General features: G+C 36.2%; 1 protein-coding gene across 8 annotated transcripts in view; it reads left to right on the forward strand.

Moving 5' to 3' along the window:
* Positions 1-15,724, forward strand: part of RASSF8 (Ras association domain family member 8) — a 134,050-nt gene extending 118,326 nt beyond the window's left edge. For all 8 annotated transcript variants that reach the window (XM_047740028.1, XM_047740027.1, XM_047740031.1 and 5 more), the window contains 3 exons: positions 6,572-7,461; positions 10,842-10,986; positions 11,594-15,724. In XM_047740028.1, the coding sequence (XP_047595984.1) occupies positions 6,572-7,461; positions 10,842-10,986; positions 11,594-11,715 (1,157 nt within the window). In that variant the 3' untranslated portion in view covers positions 11,716-15,724. The remainder of the gene's footprint in view (positions 1-6,571; positions 7,462-10,841; positions 10,987-11,593) is intronic.
* The last annotated feature ends 3,454 nt before the right edge of the window (positions 15,725-19,178 follow it).

Here is a 19,178-nt window from a genome sequence, read left to right on the forward strand (position 1 = left end):
CTATGTATAATGGTCTTCAGGACCCTAATGAATCCATACTTCATCTCCTTACCAGTCTGACCTTATCTCGTACCACTTACTTTTGACTGTCCCTTCTTATACACACCAAAGACATTTCTGCCTCAATCTTTGCATCTCTTTTCTCTGGTGAGAATACTCTGCACCCAGATATTTTCATAATTCATTCCCTTGGATCTCTGTTTAAATCTCATCTTCTCACAAAAGATGTCCCTGACCACATGTACATATACACATGCAACACACACATGCTTATACATTCACATACTCTTTATCTGCCATACTCTAGTGTTCTCTAAAGCACCTACCATTCCTGACATTACATAGAGGCCACGTATATAGACCATATATGCATTTTCAAATCTAAACATTTCTGAAAGCCTCAAGTTTATCATACTTCATTTGAAGTTAGCCATAACTGGAATGTCTTGAACTCATTTGGTGGTAAAAACTGCTCTGATTTGATATGAGGCTGTTTTGTTTTTTTTTTTTTTTTTGAGACTATAATCAGGCAGATTTAATGATGTCATTAATAAGAGGAGAATCTATCTCTGTGGTCTCTTATTTACTCCCACTAAGCATATGTTCTTTAGAAAGCAAATTACTGAACAGATGGAATAGGGAAAAAAAACTAAGGTGAGTAACAGAATTATTTAACACAAACTCATTATACATTCAACATTAAGTGTATAATTATATTGCATTTTCATGTTTGGAATGATTATGCATCACTCTTTAAGGTTAAATTTGGGTGTTTTCTACATAAACTTGAAGTTATATAGTCATAACTCCAAGTGGAATGTTTAGATGCCTTCTTTTTTTTTTTTTTAATTTTCAATAATTTATTTCCACCGTTAATGTTGCCAAGGCATCTTCTTGTGTGTACCTTTTTTTTTTAATTTTTTAATTTTTTCAGCATAACAATATTCATTATTTTTGCACCACACCCAGTGCTCCATGCAATCCGTGCCCTCTACAATACCCACCACCTGGTGCCCCCAACCTCCCACCCCCCACCCCTTCAAAATTCTCAGATCGTTTTTCAGAGTCCATAGTCTCTCATGGTGCACCTCCCCTTCCAATTTCCCTCAACTCCCTTCTCCTCTCCATCTCCCCTTGTGATATGAGGCTGTTTTTAATTTATATTTATTCCATTTGATATAAACATTGATACATTTTACTTTATACCTTTTAATATGTTTGATTACAGACATATAGGATAGCACTATATTGCCTTTCTAAAATCCAGAAAATTCTGAATTTTCAGCATATCTGGCCTTAAAACTGTTGCATAATGAACAGTAGACCTACATTTACTTATTTGTGTGTTGTATATTGCTTACTACTGTTTTGTTACTATCTATTCTCATAGCTTAAAACCATGCCTAAGTAACAGACATCCAATACATATTTGTGCATAAATGAATGAATTTTTTTAAGTTTTTTTTCCTATAAATTACAGGCTGAGCTAGGTGACCACCTAATGTTTCATCCATCTCTAGTATTATATGATCCTTTAGAAGATAAGGAAAATAATATTTTTATTGCCACACTTAACTCTTAATTTATACATAAATTATCAATTTTAGAATTTTACAAATGTATTGATATCGTATCTGTTTACAAAATAATACTATTCATTGTAGACTGTTTTGAGTAAAGCAGAAAAAAATGACCCTATCTCCTAAGAGTAATCACTATGAGCAGCACTTTTTATGTACCTCTAGATGAGCTTAAAAAAAAGATTTTACTCTCCATAATTCTTGATAGTTTTAAATCATCATTTTGCATTTACTGGATCATGAATTAAATGGTCCACATCACTTAATTCACTTAATCCTCATAACAGTCTTATGAGGAAAGCACTAAAGTAGCACATCTCTACTTTAGAGATGATCAGGCTAAGGCACAAATATCAGATAACCTGCACAAGCTCCCGTAGCTAGTAAGGAGGGTACTGGGATCCAAACCAATAGTCTGACTCAAGAACCCTGCTCTTAACTACTATTATACTCTGTTGGTTATACCCCCTATAATCCAGTGGACATCTGTTAAGAAATATAGTTATTGATTGAATTATATTGAAATAAGAAAAACACTTAATAGTAAAATATACTGCTTTTTTATAGCCAAGATCATGTTTTACAGTTTTGATATTTATAGCAATAATGTAATCATTCATAATTTTAAATACCTTTTGGATTTTCTACATAAAACATTAATTAATGTGAAGACATGTAATTCATAGCATGCATCAGACAGGATGGGTTAGATTATTCTATATTAACAAAATATCCTCCAAATCTTACTGGTCTATAGTGATAAGTGCTAGCTATTATTTTGGTTAATATTATTTATGCAAAGTAAGTAGCATAGTGCCTAGCAAATATAGGCAAAGTAAATGATAATCATTATGAAATCAATAAATTTTATGTTTTCATTATTTTTTAATAGTAGTAACCTTATCATATAATCCTAAATAGTTCCTAAAATAATATGCAGTAATTCTGTGACTACATGATAATTCTGTGACTCATCAACACACTGGGAAAATAAACTGTGAATGATTTAGCTAAGAGTTGTGCTGATAGGTTATACTCAGAGATATTTACATTCTGTCACTGTCATCATGAAATAAACACTCCATGGTTAAAGTTATCTTAATTGCTACATTCAGGACTTATAGAAAATTCATTGATAAATTTGCAGGATAGTTGGATGTGTTTGGAAGATTCCTTTAAATTCTTTAAGCTTTGATTTCTTCACTAGTGAGTTGAGGATCATAAAGCTATACTGCCTATCTCATAAAACCAGTTAGGATTACATATATGTTATATATTTTTATTTTTAATATGTTTTTTAGTTTTACATACATATATATGTGTAAGCATCAAAAGCGTGTAACAGACTATAAAATGATACAATGTAATTTCTTTTACAGAGATCAAGATTCCTTCTAAGAATTCTAAGTCTTTATGAGAAGGATTAGTTATGTTCACTGGAGTCTATATAAGAATCCAAAATGTTTATATAGCTCAAGGAGCAAAGTAATCTGTTATCAGAAAAGCTCCGTGTGCTTGGATAGATTATTCATGACTAAGAATAACCTATTACTACTTCTAATATGTTGAGAAACAGGAGGATATGTTGGCATTAAATTCATAAGAGATTAATGCTAACTCTCATATTCTTTTGAATAACATACAGTATTCATCTTTGGGTAAGAAGTATTTGAAACTGAAGAAAAAAAACAAATGTAAGTTAAAACTAAATCTTATCAAGAGGGTTGATGATTAATAGAACCCCCAGGGCCTAACATTATTTCTGACGGATATTTGGTGTTCAGTATAGATTTGTTGAATAAATAATAAGATGTGACTTTTAAATCATGATTTTGTTCTTTGGCTCTAAGAAATTTCCTAAAATTATTTTTTAAAAAAGGTTGCCCTATTGAAAAGGTGGTTGAAATAAGTGCTTAATGTTTTTGGGTGACCCGTATTTGAGTTTTGGTGTATATTTTCAAAAACTTCATATTACTCCACAGTTACACATACTTTTCTTCTTTAAACTGAGTCAGAGTAATCTGTTACCCTATTTCCTTTTGTCAGTCATCCAGTAAGATTCCACTAATGTGTTAAAGTCTCTTTATTATTTATTATATGAAGTTAATGATCCTTGAGATCACACAATTGCTTCAACTATTCAAAAGTATAGTCAGTATTTTATATTCGTACCATTACTTACGTGGCATACATTTCTAGATAGTGCAAACAGCCTCAAGTACAAATGCTGCAGATACGTAGATAGGTGGGTATGGATAGATACTCCTTTTTGTTATTCTTATGGGTCCATCAGATAGTGTGCCAAGTATAACTACATGTATCCATTTAATAAAATGCATTGAAAAGGAGTTTTGCAGGAGGAATTTGAATCTCTCCAAATGAAATAGGATCTTTAGGGCCTTGCCAAGCATAGTATTAAAAATAATGATAATGGGATTTAACTTTTACATAACCTATCTAAAACCTAATTTTTATAATAAAATCAAAGCTATTAATTCATTTATGTTTCATAAAAGCTTTTTTATATTGCTGGATAGGATTTTTTTTTTCTTTTTGCCTAATTGCACTAAATATGTGTTATTTAACAAAAAGGGAAAACTGGCAGTAGAAGCGATTCTAAATCATCTTCTACTAAGAGACTCTCCTAGGGCAGCAGTACCATTAAGCATTGGAAAAATCAGCTTCATATTTAATTATGTCTAAACTGGGGTTTTTTTAATTGTTAATATAACTTATCTAATGTAATGATTCCATTTTCTTTTTCAAGATGCTTCATTGGCCTGGTAGAGAATTAAGAGAAGGCTCTGCTGATCTATTCTAACCCCTCACATTACCGATGAGGACACAGAGCTCCAGAGAAGAGATTCTAAAAGTAGTTGATAGGCAGCAAAGCCAAGAACACAAAGTGCTGTGTTCTTTGAAGCAGTGTGTACACATGGAGCAGTTTTAACCTTGCAGATTTGTCATGTGTTTTTTTCTTGGAGTAGTTACAGTAATTTTTAACCTGAAAAATCAACTAGAAATATTTTTTATTCCAAGAAGTCAATCTACCATATTAAGTGTTTCTTCTTCATTCTCCTTGTTTGCCCACATATTTTGACAGTAGTAACAACTAACATTTGTATAGAAGTGCTCAATTTTAGAAAATAGTTTTATATTTTATATCTCACTTGACTCTCGCAACAACATTGTCAGTAAGAAAATACTATTCTCACCCTATAGATGAGGAAATGGAAGCCGAAGGAAATTTATAAGTTGCGCAAGTCATTTACTTAGCTGGCAGAACCAGACTTGAACACAGGCCTTCCAACTGCAGAGCCTTTGTTCTTTCCAGCGTTATATTGTTGGGAGTTGCTAAAAGTTTCTTAAGGATTTTTTTTTAAGTCAGCTTATGGTCATGAGAGGTTTCTGGTCAGCCATTTTGTTACTTGAATAACAGTGCTTTAAATTAATAATGGCCACTGTATATTGATTGAATACCTACCATGGGCCAGGTGATGGTGATAGATCTTACGATGCCTAACTCTTGCTCTCAGAGCCTGTGAGATACTGGTGGTATCTCCACTTTAGAAGGGAATTTGGGTTGTTTATCCAATAGGTAATTAAAACCCTGGATTAAAACTCCGATCTGTTTGCTTCACAAGCTGCAACTTGTCAGCTGTACCCAAGATTCAGTTTCTGTAAATGAGAACGTATGCATTCATATAGAGCAATATCACTCTTATTGTGCTATTTCTGAATTACATACACAGATATTCACATATATATGTATCTAGACCTGCATTTATTGACCTGATAACTGAGAAAATAACTACTATTGGTTCAGAAGCTCATGAAATTATAAAAGAGGATAAATCAATAGCTGTATATACCAGTGTTGTAATTGCAAGATGACAGCATCAGTATTTTCTTCCTTGTAATAATGATAAGTAGTAATGGAGACTTTTTTATTGAGATATAATAGACAAGTAACAATTATATTACTTTCAGGTGTCCAGCAGATACTTTTAACAAAATGTAATCTATCTGACCCACCCACCTTAAATGGAAATACTTAGGAAGAGTGTTCAAGTTAATGATACCATACTGTCTTCTGAAACTTGATCTTCTGTAATTACCAGTTAGGTTTAGTATCACTTCTACTTAAATATGATTTTATTGTTTTTGTTTTTTAGTGTTTTTGCATTTTTTAATTTTTTTAAACAAGAATCTTTGAAGTTACAACTACCAAAACTGTAGAAGACTTCTCTTTGGGCCCCTATTTTTATACAAGATTATTTTCAAGGATCATGTTTACTGAGGTGATTTTTATTTACCACAGGTATTCAGAAAGATACCAGCTGTGTGAGCTATGAGTTGGCCAAGCCTTCATGCAAAGACAGAGGAAAGAACTGTACCGACCCCTGTGAGCTGAGTTATCCATTGGCCCCATACTTCCCTTCAGGAGTAAAATGGGGCTTCCAACCTCCCTGAGTTTTAATGTGCAGAGAAACCAGAGGGATTCACAAAGTGGAAATTTACTTAAGTTTTGAAGTTCTACCTAGCTCCTGAGACCAGGCCCTCATGGTTTCCAGTGGGGCATTCTGGTGTCGTCCTTTGTTTCAGCTGGAGGTCTTGCCCCAAACAAGAATGTCTAGGCAATCAGGCATTTGATAAGAATATAAGAGTCTCATGGAGGTTTAAAGTATAAAGTTGAATTTCTAAGCAAGTCAGAAGGATATATGTAATTCACATGCCATAGTTTTATACTGTTAACATATCTTCAAGAGAAGTTTGTTGTTGTTGTTGTTTTGTTTTTTTGCTTTTGGTTTGGTTTTGCGGCTTGTTTTTTAGGGTGTTTTTTTTTTTCTTCAAGAGAAGTTTAAAAGGCAGCATGGACTGGACTTGGCTTCTAATCAAGAAGACACAGTTATTAAATAGTGTCCTCTGTTGCATCATTTTGGCTATCACATATTCCACTTTGACAATTTATTCTTGTCTTTTTTATCTAGGTCGAACAGGGAGGTACACTCTTATAGAAAAATGGAGAGATACTGAAAGACACTTAGCACCTCATGAAAATCCTATCATATCCTTAAACAAATGGGGGCAGTATGCTAGTGATGTACAGCTAATTTTACGTCGGACGGGGCCATCTCTTAGTGAGCGACCCACTTCAGACAGTGTGGCTCGAATTCCGGAGAGAACTTTATATAGGCAGAGTTTGCCCCCACTGGCTAAACTGAGGCCTCAGATTGACAAATCAATCAAAAGGAGAGAACCTAAAAGGAAATCATTAACATTTACAGGAGGTGCCAAAGGATTAATGGACATTTTTGGAAAGGGTAAAGAAACTGAATTTAAGCAAAAGGTGCTGAACAACTGCAAGACAACAGCAGATGAATTAAAGAAGCTGATCCGGTTGCAGACAGAGAAGCTTCAATCCATTGAGAAAGAGCTAGAATCAAATGAAATTGAAATACAATTTTGGGAACAAAAATATAATTCTAACCTTGAAGAGGAAATTGTCCGCCTGGAGCAAAAGATCAAAAGAAATGATGTCGAAATTGAAGAGGAAGAATTTTGGGAAAATGAATTGCAGATTGAACAGGAAAATGAAAAACAGCTGAAGGATCAACTTCAAGAAATAAGACAGAAAATAACAGAATGTGAGAGCAAATTAAAGGACTATTTGGCTCAGATCCAGACTATGGAAAGTGGTCTTGAAGCAGAAAAATTACAACGGGAAGTTCAGGAGGCACAAGTCAATGAAGAAGAGGTTAAAGGAAAGATTGGTAAGGTCAAGGGAGAAATTGACATTCAAGGCCAACAGAGTCTGAGGTTAGAAAATGGCATTAAAGCTGTAGAAAGATCTCTTGGACAAGCCACCAAACGATTACAGGTAAGAACATTTCTATAGAAAGGTTTCATCTGTTTAAAAGAATTAGTATATTCTTGGCATTTTCTTGAATATTGTCCATTTTCTCTTACATTTAAAGTTAGAAACTGGGGTGCCTGGGTGGCTCAGTGGGTTAAAGCCTCTGCCTTAGGCTTAGGTCATGATCCCAGGGTCCTGGGATCGAGCCCCACATCGGGCTCTTTGCTCAGCGGGGAGCCTGCTTCCTCCTCTCTCTCTGCCTGCTTCTCTGCCTACTTGTGATCCTGTCTGTCAAAAAAATTAAAAAGTTAGAAACCTACTTTGGTGTATAAGTTTCATAAAATTTCTGTGACTTATGACAAAGCTAAGATGTGAGACCAAAACAAAGAGGAACGCTAAAGCCCCAACTGATTCTTGCTCTACAGAAAGAGGTCTTTTACTCTGACAGTTGTAACATTAGGTAATGGGATACAGAGAATAGAATCTCAGAGCTGGAATGGACACTAATGATGAGATAGTGAATCTGACCTTCTCTCATTGTAGAGATAAGGAAACCAAAGCCAAAAGAGATTACTGCAGATTGGTTTACCAAGGATTGTGTGGCTAGTTGACTGCTTATCTATTACTTCTCCATTGTGGTTCCCCCCATCTTTCCCAAGATGTAAATAGACCCCTTCTCTTCTCCATATTACTTACTTTCCTAAGGAGAGGGGCACAAAAGTTCCTCTCTGATTTTCCCCTCTCTGGTTCACATACAAGAACATTTATATTTTGCCAGTAGATCCTGATCACTCAACTTCTATTTCTCAGATACCCATTCTTGAAAATATGGTGATGTTAGGGGAGTTGCAAAGAGGATATTTAATATACTGCATATAAATAATATTTAACATACTAAATATTAACATTAAATAAATTTTAAAATATTAAATTTAAATTTCTGGGTTTGGTTACATTTGGCCACATCTCAAGTGCTCATTGGTAGTTGCTGTATTGGTCAGTGCTGCTTAGAGGCTTGCTCTTCAAAGCATGTAGTCAGGGCACGCTTGTTAAAAATTCAGAATCTCTTGGGGCGCCTGGGTGGCTCAGTGGGTTGAGCCACTGCCTTCGGCTCAGGTCATGATCCCAGGTCCTGGGTTCGAGCCCCACATCGGGCTCTTTGCTCAGCGGGGAGCCTGCTTCCTCCTCTCTCTCTGCCTGCTTCTCTGCCTACTTGTGATCCTGTCTGTCAAAAAAATTAAAAAGTTAGAAACCTACTTTGGTGTATAAGTTTCATAAAATTTCTGTGACTTATGACAAAGCTAAGATGTGAGACCAAAACAAAGAGGAACGCTAAAGCCCCAACTGATTCTTGCTCTACAGAAAGAGGTCTTTTACTCTGACAGTTGTAACATTAGGTAATGGGATACAGAGAATAGAATCTCAGAGCTGGAATGGACACTAATGATGAGATAGTGAATCTGACCTTCTCTCATTGTAGAGATAAGGAAACCAAAGCCAAAAGAGATTACTGCAGATTGGTTTACCAAGGATTGTGTGGCTAGTTGACTGCTTATCTATTACTTCTCCATTGTGGTTCCCCCCATCTTTCCCAAGATGTAAATAGACCCCTTCTCTTCTCCATATTACTTACTTTCCTAAGGAGAGGGGCACAAAAGTTCCTCTCTGATTTTCCCCTCTCTGGTTCACATACAAGAACATTTATATTTTGCCAGTAGATCCTGATCACTCAACTTCTATTTCTCAGATACCCATTCTTGAAAATATGGTGATGTTAGGGGAGTTGCAAAGAGGATATTTAATATACTGCATATAAATAATATTTAACATACTAAATATTAACATTAAATAAATTTTAAAATATTAAATTTAAATTTCTGGGTTTGGTTACATTTGGCCACATCTCAAGTGCTCATTGGTAGTTGCTGTATTGGTCAGTGCTGCTTAGAGGCTTGCTCTTCAAAGCATGTAGTCAGGGCACGCTTGTTAAAAATTCAGAATCTCTTGGGGCGCCTGGGTGGCTCAGTGGGTTGAGCCACTGCCTTCGGCTCAGGTCATGATCCCAGGTCCTGGGTTCGAGCCCCACATCGGGCTTTCTGCTCAGCAGGGAGCCTGCTTCCTCCTCTCTCTCTGCCTGCCTCTCTGCTTACTTGTGATTTCTCTCTGTCAAATAAATAAATAAAATCTTTAAAAAAAAAAAAATTCAGAATCTCTGTTGTGAAAGTATCTCCAGATAGTACCAGTGCACGTGGAAGCTTGAGCAGAGCTACTTTAGAATGTGAACAGTTCTACAAGCAGAGAAAGCTGAGGTTTCAAGAACTTACATGATTTCTATTCTATGCCACTAACAATAGTCAAGAGGTAAAATTACCACCAGAATTTTGAAAATCAAGAATTTCTCATTCCGTAAAAGTAGAAGGTTATTAACCTCTGATTTTTCAGTATTATACTATTTGGATTCATTCTGACCCTTAAAAAGGATACAGTTGGAAGTTGTGTTGCCTTTGATATTATTTACAGGAAACACTAATTTATGATAGTCATTGCTAGTAATTCTTGTTGGGAAGTATCTCATAATCAAACTAACATATCTCCAGTGCCCCCTACACTCAAAGTAAGTGGAGGAAACAACCACTCACTTCTGGTATCTCTTCCTACCCCTACCAGTCTTCAGACATACTCAGCCTAGGTGAGGCCTTGCCACTTTTTCCTCTAGTGCAGTAAAGGAGAAAAAGAACATCCATTCAAATCACGGGATGCCTCTCTGTGCTTTTTGAGCTTTCTAGCTGTCCAGACTTGATCTCCTTTCTTTAAGGATCTTCAGTTCTCATACTGTCTTTGCCAAGGACTTAAGAACCCCACATCGAAAATCTTGTGGGAATCTTGCTTTCCTCATGCTCTAATATGTATCTCAATGATGAATCCCATGAAAAGTTAAAGTTTACCAAAAAAACAAAAACTTCTCTGAATCTCATGGACCAAATGACTATTAATTTTTGCAGTCATCTATGAAGTCATTAAGGAAATTTGTGAACACTTACAGCAAGATTGCCATAAACATTGGGATGGATGAAAACTAGTATTTTACTGATTAAAGTTTACAGACATAGTAGATTTATTTCATCAGGTGCATAGTGTATTCCTAACAGAGGAAAGCATCACCTTAAAGAGGACAGACTAAAGACCCTGTGTCCTTTATTTGCTTATTTTTTCACCTGTGCCCCAAAGCAGAAATGACCTCTTTTTAGCCCACTGTGGCAACATTGACCAGTTTTGCTAACAATGTTCTTGGGAAAGCACGATCACACATCCAGCCCCTAAAGCAGATGGACTATCACCGGGATGTCTTTAGAGGGCCAAGAGTGACTCTTCAAATAAAAAGACAAATTTTAACTTCCATCTAGGACAAAGAACAAGAACTGGAGCAGTTGACTAAAGAGCTACGGCAAGTCAACCTCCAGCAGTTTATCCAACAGACGGGGACAAAAGTTACTGTTTTGCCAGCGGAGCCCATTGAAGTAGAGGCCTCACACGCAGATATAGAAAGGGGTAAGGTGTTGAGAATTCTGCTCTCTTTACTTTATTCCCACTGGTTAGCTTTGAAGGAACTACTTGTATTCAGTTAAAATGCTAGCCTACTGTTCAAAGCCTGGGCCACTTAAAAAAAAAAAAAAAAATGGCGTACTTCGTGCTTCTGGGAAAAATCAATAATATCTAAGTTGTTGATTTACATAGGTGGGCATGTAATCCCCAGATCTTACATCATTTGTTTTAACTGCTTCTTTAAGAAACCTTTTCCGGATGTATGAGCCATTGTCTATTGAGTTTTATTAGCTTCTGTTCCTTATGCCCCTTCTTCCTCTCCTAAAAGTCTTTATTATTAATTTGTGCTGATATTTAAAAGATGTGTATCATCTGAACAACCAAGAAAGAGAGAATGCTCACCTTTTTAAAAAGGTGTTGAAATCACTGAAAACTATTTGTGTCAACAGAGAGGGTCCAGAAGAGTCTTCTCCTCTTATCCCAGGCCCCATGGGGAGCAAATTCTACAGTTTGCTCTTTGGCTCTTGAGGGCAGGAGAAGTTCTAGTTTTTTGCGTTGCTGACTACTTCAGGTTGCTGAGTACACCAAATGGTTTTCTTTGTTTTCTGTGTAGAGGCACCATTCCAGTCTGGGTCCCTGAAGCGGCCTGGTTCATCTCGGCAGCTCCCCAGTAATCTTCGTATTCTGCAGAATCCTATCTCATCTGGTTTCAATCCTGAAGGCATCTATGTATAACATTATCTGTCTTTAGGGGAGAGATCTAATAAAGGTACCAAGGACAGTAAGAATTCCTTCTTTGATTTGTGCCAATGCTGAACAGAGGAGCTATTTCACAAGCCACCGTCTCTTTTTTCTGTCCTAAATTGCATACCACTCGGAGCCATACCCTGTGCACTGATGCTAAAGAACAAAGAAACTGTGTTTTCACACACATCGACAGTGTTGACGTGTTTGTCCAGCAGCTGTAATGCAAAGCCTTCATTTTTATTTGTAGCATTTTGAGAGCATTAGGAAAGTATTCTGCTGTGTGTATACGTAAATAAAACCATGACTTAAGAGCGAAGAGAAATATGTGACTGACTTAGTTTAATTTATTCCATATAATCGATTAGTGGGTGAATGTTGTTGTTTTCATATTTTTTGTTACTACTTATCCTGTGACTGAATTACATTCTGAATTGTGTGACTATGACTGTGTGCATGCCACCAGTGTCCATCCGTACCTGCTGGCCTACAGCTCTGCGAGTGCCATAGGGAGCTCCAGCGTCTGCCCTAACTCCAGAGGAACCCACTTGTGTTTAGCTTGTGTACCTCTCCTAGCCATTGCCTCATTAGACAAAATAATCCAGGTTTTAGTTTTCATCTGGACTCAGATCTTTTCTTTACAGTATTTCCAGCATATGAATGACCACATACCCAGAAGAGCAATATTTTCACGAGGTAAATTGTAGGTTTAAAAGATTTGCAGTACTTCAGACACTTTAAACAAAAGTGTAGTTGTTAGCTAATCTGTCCAAACAGGCATGGGGTTTCCTAATAAATTATGTGTTTTGTTTCTGCCCTGCCTTAATCGTTTTAATCTCCTGGATCCTCAGAGTCGCCATAATACATAAGTAAGAGATACCTGGTTGCTCTGCTTCAGAAAGGTTACTTTAAGTGATATATTTTTAAAATAACCCACTTTGGTATGTATAGTCTGTTGGTGTAAGCACCCATGGGTAAGTCACCACTTACACATAATTTCCTCTGTACTTTATGGATTGTTGCTATTTCTCCAATCACTTAGATAGAAAGTACATTGGAGTTAGGTATTTTTTACAAAGGAAATAAAGTTAAATTCTTTTTTTTTTTTTTTCGTTTTTGAGCTTGGCTTTTACAGGATATGAGTCTCCCAATTGTACCTCAATTTTCTTATTTATTTATAAAACCAAAAATGAGTCAACACCTCTCCCATGAGTAGGGATTTAACTAAGATTCACAAGTAGTATCTGGATGGATGTGGTCAGATACCATTTTGCCATTTTTACATTCCCTCTGATCAAAATTTGGTACAACATAAGTAAGACCTTAACCTGAAATTTAAAGTAGTTTTTAATTCTGAGGAAACTATATTCTCTGTATTACTTACATGCAACAAAGTAAAAGTGGATTAGTATATTAATGCCATGGTAACAATAAAAAGATGTAAGTTATATCTTATGCATGAGGGCAACTTTGGATGTTTTAGCACATTTGACTTATTTAAGTGAATGCTGAGAATGCTGCATTTAGGTTTCCAATGAAAAATTTTAAGAATGGCTATGAAAATATATAGAAGCTTCTAGAAAACTGAAGGTAATAATGCAGAGTTGCCTTTTCTAGTCCAGCTAAATGGCAGACCTCAACTAAAGGTAGTATTTTCTTTGGGTTCTTAGAGTTATCGAATTGACCTTGCCATGATACTATTTTGCAAATAACTTGAGGAATAATTTATTCTTACCTACATAACCACAACTTATACAGATTTGTTCTCAATTTATAATAGTTATTTCATACCTATATATATTTAAAAATTAGAATTAAAAATAATCAAGATACTTTGTAGATTTTGTGATGGTAATGATTTATGTATGCCCAATATATGCCTTATTTTTAAAGAGTTCCATCCTATACCAAGAGTCATTTTGTTATTGTTGTTCAGAGAAATTAAGATCTTATTCACAAAGAAAAACATTTTTATAAATCAATCACATTCTATTTAAATCAAAATGTTAAACTGAAGATATATTAAACATTGCAGTTTTTAATTGCAAAGATGCCTTGGTATGCCATCAAAAACACAAAGTCAATGTCCAACTTAATTGTTGTAAATTATTATCAACATTAATCTAATAACTTTAAGACTGGCAGCATTGTGACAACTTCCTCTGAATTTCCAAATGCCAAATAATCTTTATGGACCTAATTACAGATAGAAATACTATTTCCTAGAGGCGAAGAATATACAAATGTGAATTTGATAAATATATTGAGCAGCTATACTTTTTAATCAGTTACATTACTTCTGAAAGAACATCTCTAAGAAATATTTTCTAAGTCTTTTTAAAATAGAAGAAAGAAAACTCATTTCCCTCAGAACATCTTAAAAATAATATAGTCTATTCGTATTGTGAACACAGAAGAGTTAGATTAAGTGCCACATCTTTTGGATACATTTCAGGGCCGGCGGGGCAGGGCAAGAGCAGTAGGCAATGATATATAAAAATACCAAATATAAAATTTGGCATCTGGGGGAATATTCAGGTTATAAATACTAAACTAGATTAAAGGGTTTTTTAACTGTTGTTGTTGTTATTATCATTATTATTATTCTGCAAGTTGTTTCATTATAATTTCCTTTAAGTATTAACTACATTAGAAGAGGATTTTTTTTTCTTACCAAGGAATGATTTGAAATAGCATTGTGTCTAGCATCCTCAGAGAATGATCCATAGTGGGTTTCCTCAGTTTTTTTTTTTTTTCTCTGAGCTTTTTTTTTTTTTTTATGAGCTGTTTTGATTTATTAGCATGATTTTTGTCCTGATGCACAGGGAATTTATATGTGGGACTTCGGTTGGTATTAATAGGAATTACCCATTTAAGTCCCTCAGTCATTCCTGAAGTAATCATCAATGCCCATAGTTCAAATTAATCACAAACTTGAGCTAAAACAGCAAAAATACAGAATTTATGGTGTGAAATGTGATTATTAATAGTGTTTAAGAAAAACAAAGAACTTGCTTCCAGAGCATAAATAAATTTTGTATCTGCATTAAAAGGACATTTTCTTTGTGAATAAGAGAAAAATGATCTTTCGAGTAAAGAAACTACATTTAAAGCCATTTCTGTGAACATCTCTCCAAGTTAGAACTATAATAACGGATTGAGGAAATGATATGGAAAAGGCAAAAACTCTTGATTTCAGGTGTGCAAAGAATGTGGGCAGATGGGCATTTCCCTGTGTGCATTGCCTTTGAAAAATTGGGCCTTAATTTATATGTAGATAACAATGCTGTGTTCCCATCCCTCTTCTACCTAAAGTTGTCTTTATTAATCTCTATTGTATTAAAATTTAGCTCATAAGTATTACTTTTATATTATGTCCATTTTTTTGCATGTTTATACTATTTGCTACAGTATTTTTAGTTTTGGGTGAAGGCCATCAGCTGTGTGGAGGAGACAAAACAATCACTATTTATTCAGTATTGCTGCTTTACATTTCCAGAATAAGCTTTCGATGCCCAGACACTTGACTGCTTGAAAGCTGCAGGAGCTCTATTCCAATGCATTTTATATATTTTTAGAAACCAAATAAATGCAGATAACTATTTAGTATACTAATTATATTAAACCAGCAGAAATATAAAGGCAATAAAGTATATACATATATATATGGGGGGAGGGAAAGATTAAAAAATAGGTTTACAGCCAGACATGGTGATAGCCCTAAATATATTTCCAATCTTTCTTTATTGATCCAACAAGGATTTGAGTTGCTGCAGCTTTAAACAGAAAATTGCCATGTTCACTACTGTGGACACATAAATATGCTTTTAGTACTGCTTTGCTTATGTACCAATAAAATATCTGTAATATGTATTATATGTAATTATTCTTTTTTCGACTTTCATTTCAAAATGTATATTTTCTGATTATCATGAGCTATAAAACAAAGGCTCGATATCTGATATTCTCCCAAGTAATAAATTTTCAGGATTCATTGGGACTTTGTAGTTGCTGGTTTGTGTTTTATGTGTTTAATATTTTAAAAATCTGTTTATTTTCTTTAAAAGATGCCAAAGAGAAAAGGTCTGCATATCAGTGATATAAAATTACATTTCTTTAAAAGTAATGTTAATTATTATAACTTAAGAATTATCTATTGCTAAGAAAAAAAGGTAGCTGTTTTGGGGCACCTGGTTGGCTTAGTCAGTTAAGCGTCCGACTTGATTTACGCTCAGGTCATGATCTCAGGGTCATGAGATGGAGCCCCGCCACAGGCTCTGTGCTGGGTGTGGGCTTGCTTAAGATTCTCTCTCTCCCACTCTCTTCTCCTTCCCCCCACCACACACATGTGCTCTCTCTCACTTTCTCTCTCAAATATTTTTTTAAAAAGAAGCTGTTTTATCCAAGTGAAACGGAATCAAGAAATTAATGCCTCCCTTTTATTTCAAAAGCAGAAGGAAACATTGTGTCCTAATGAACCTCTATATTCTCAGGTTTCTTTAAAACCACAAGTGAGGGGGAACAATTCAGGTCCTACTAAGTGCCAGGTACAATGGGAGATACACTCACCTATCTAGGGAACTTCTTCCCAATCATACAACTTAGTAAGTAGCTTACAGAGCCCTTGAATATAGACCTTCCAGATACGAAATACTTACCGATATTCTGTGATAAACGGCATAAGCTTTACAATGCCTAGTTTCTGTTTTTAATGTGGAAGTAATGTGAAAGTACGTAAATTATCATTTTCATATTTTGTGCAAGTTAGATCTTGATCAGGAAATCATACGTATGAATAACAGTGTTATAAAAACAATGATAAATTATTAACAAAATTAGGCAAAATATAAGTTATTCTTTGTCTGGGGGGTTTGGGGGGACTTTTAAAATTTTAATTATCCTATCCTCCTCTAAAGCATTTTTTTACTTAATGGCAGAGCAAGAAATAAACTTCTGCTCACTTGACTCTTCACCTGCCACCCACGTCACATATTTGTGCTGTGTCTTAGGAAGGGCCTCCCTAAGGCCTTTAAGAAGGGCCAGCAGAGTCCTATAAAACAGGCACAAACTTGCAGGACACGTTCACTGCTTTCTGTAGACATTCAGTGAGCCTTTACTGTTGGCCAGACATTGTGCTGAAATTAACATGATTTGCATTGCAGCTCAGGAAGGTTATGGTCTGATGATCACCCTTAAAGGAACAGGATAGAGGGCCATGGAAACACACCAGAAGGGCTTCACCCCAATCCAGAGTGTTGGCAAACTCTGGAGAAGGGAATGTAAACTGGGGAGGGATATCTGGCACAGACTAGAAGATGGCAAGTTGTGAAGCCTGTGGGCCTGTGACCAGACACTGAAAAGGTCAGGAAGGCTCAAAAAGAAGGTAGGCATTGTGGAGGGCTCTTGTTACTATGGTAAGTAAGGAGTTTATCCATAGAGCTACAGAGGAGTTTCCATGCCACAAGCATGGAAATGAAATGATCAGACTAGCATCTTAAGGTCTTTCTTGCTGCCATTGTGGTGAACTGACTGGAGAAGGGTCAAGACTAGAGACAAGACCACCAAAGAGGTCTGCAGGAATCCAGGCCAGAGATAATAGTAACTGGAACTAAGAAAGTAAGTAGCTGGCATTTATTCAGTAACGAATGTTTATTGAGCACCTACCTTGTGCCAGAAGAAGAGAACCAAACCAGGGTATAGACATCCTAAGTAAACAGTAGCAAAGAATATCATGTTTAAAAGGTGGAGACAGAATAAAAGAATCCAAGAATCTCCAGATGTTTGACAGCTATCCACAGCCCCGAATGGCTGATAGTAACGGTGCTGTTTCTTAAGGATGAGTAGTCACAGATACTCTGTTCTGTGTGCTGAGGGCAAAAGATTGGGAAAGGAGGAAGGGAAGAAAGAACAAAGACCTAAAGAATACATATTTGGGAGTAGGCCTTTGCATGGGCCTCCCCCTTGTATAGAGTCCCTGCAGTCTTTTCTGCAAGGAAGGCGTGGATTTGGGCAAAAGCTCTCTGCAGCGCCAGATTTAACCATCAGTCTCTTCATCTGGAATGTCAGAATCCTGTTTTCCCAGCATTGTATTTGGCTTTTTGTTCTCTATAGGCCACTTAATTCATCTGCCATGAGGATGTGTCCAAGATGTTAGAACCAGAATGAAAGGCAGTGGAGAGGGTGGACAATACAAAGTCATCTCTGTGCCAAGCCCATATTTACAAGTTTTCTGCAACTGCTAGCAGTGTGAAAATCAAATGAATGATCAGAATACTGAAGTGTAAAATCATAGGGACACCTGGGTGGCTCAGTCGTTAAGCATCTGACTTGATTTCGGCTCAGGTCATGATCTCATGGTTGTGAGAAGGAGCCCACAGCAGATGCTCTGCACTGGGCGTGGAACCTGCTTAACATTCTCTCTCTCCTTTTCCCTCTGCCCCTCCCTGCCATGCGTGCACACAGGCACACACACTCTTTCTCTCTCTCATAAAAAAAAAAAAAAATCATAGACACTTTAAACAAAGAACACAGTGAGCTAAAATGCCATGTGCCAACAGATAGCATGGAAACAGAGGCTGGAAAGAGCAGAAAGAACGTTCACCAGGAGCCTCCCACTCAGTCCAGAGTGACAGTCGTGGCTGTCACTAAGCTATGAGCTACTTCCATAACTTCCCCACCAAACCCAGCCTGCATCAGAACCTTCAAGGACTTACCATCCTAGGTCACCCCGATAGGCTAAAAAGAGAACCCTTTTATTAGGCCAAAATAGATTTCCAACTATCCTTAAGACCCCACAGAAGAAGAGTTTCTCACCCATATGACAGGTCAGATATTGAAGGCATCTATTACGTCTCCTATGGTTCTCTTTCCCAACTCCCAGTTCTTTCAAATAGTATAATTTCCAGTCTCCTCTCTCTCGAACGTGCTGCGGACACTCTTGAATGTGGCAGCCCGAACTATTCACAAAATTCCGTTGGTGATTTGACCAGGTCAACATGGAGGAATTTGACTCGTCTTTATGCAGTCAAACCAAACGGGGTGATTTATTTTACTGGTTAGTTTTTGTGAACCTCAGCTCACTATTAAATCATTGAACTGATTAAGAGTTCACTAAAATCCTATCTTTTTCACACTTTCTGCTGTCAGTGAAATCTTTCCTAACTTGTATGTGTGGTTGAGTTTTAGGGTGCATGAGCAGAATTTTAATTTATCAAAATTCCTGTCATCTCTAAACACTTGGAAGTTAATAAATTCCAAAAGGAAGACGTGAGACTTAATGTCAGATCAATAACGATGTTACTCTGGTGGAGGACAAAGTGCTACAGGAACATATGGGAGGTGAGTGGGAAAATCAGGAAAAAGAACCACTGAAGAGGTTTAGGCTCCTGAGTGAACTCTTGAAGAGTAAATAGGCTTTCACTCATCGTTTTTATTGCATGCCTACTGTGTGGTAG

The sequence above is a fragment of the Lutra lutra genome, chromosome 8 (assembly GCF_902655055.1).
Source record: "Lutra lutra chromosome 8, mLutLut1.2, whole genome shotgun sequence".
Taxonomy (NCBI): domain Eukaryota; kingdom Metazoa; phylum Chordata; class Mammalia; order Carnivora; family Mustelidae; genus Lutra; species Lutra lutra.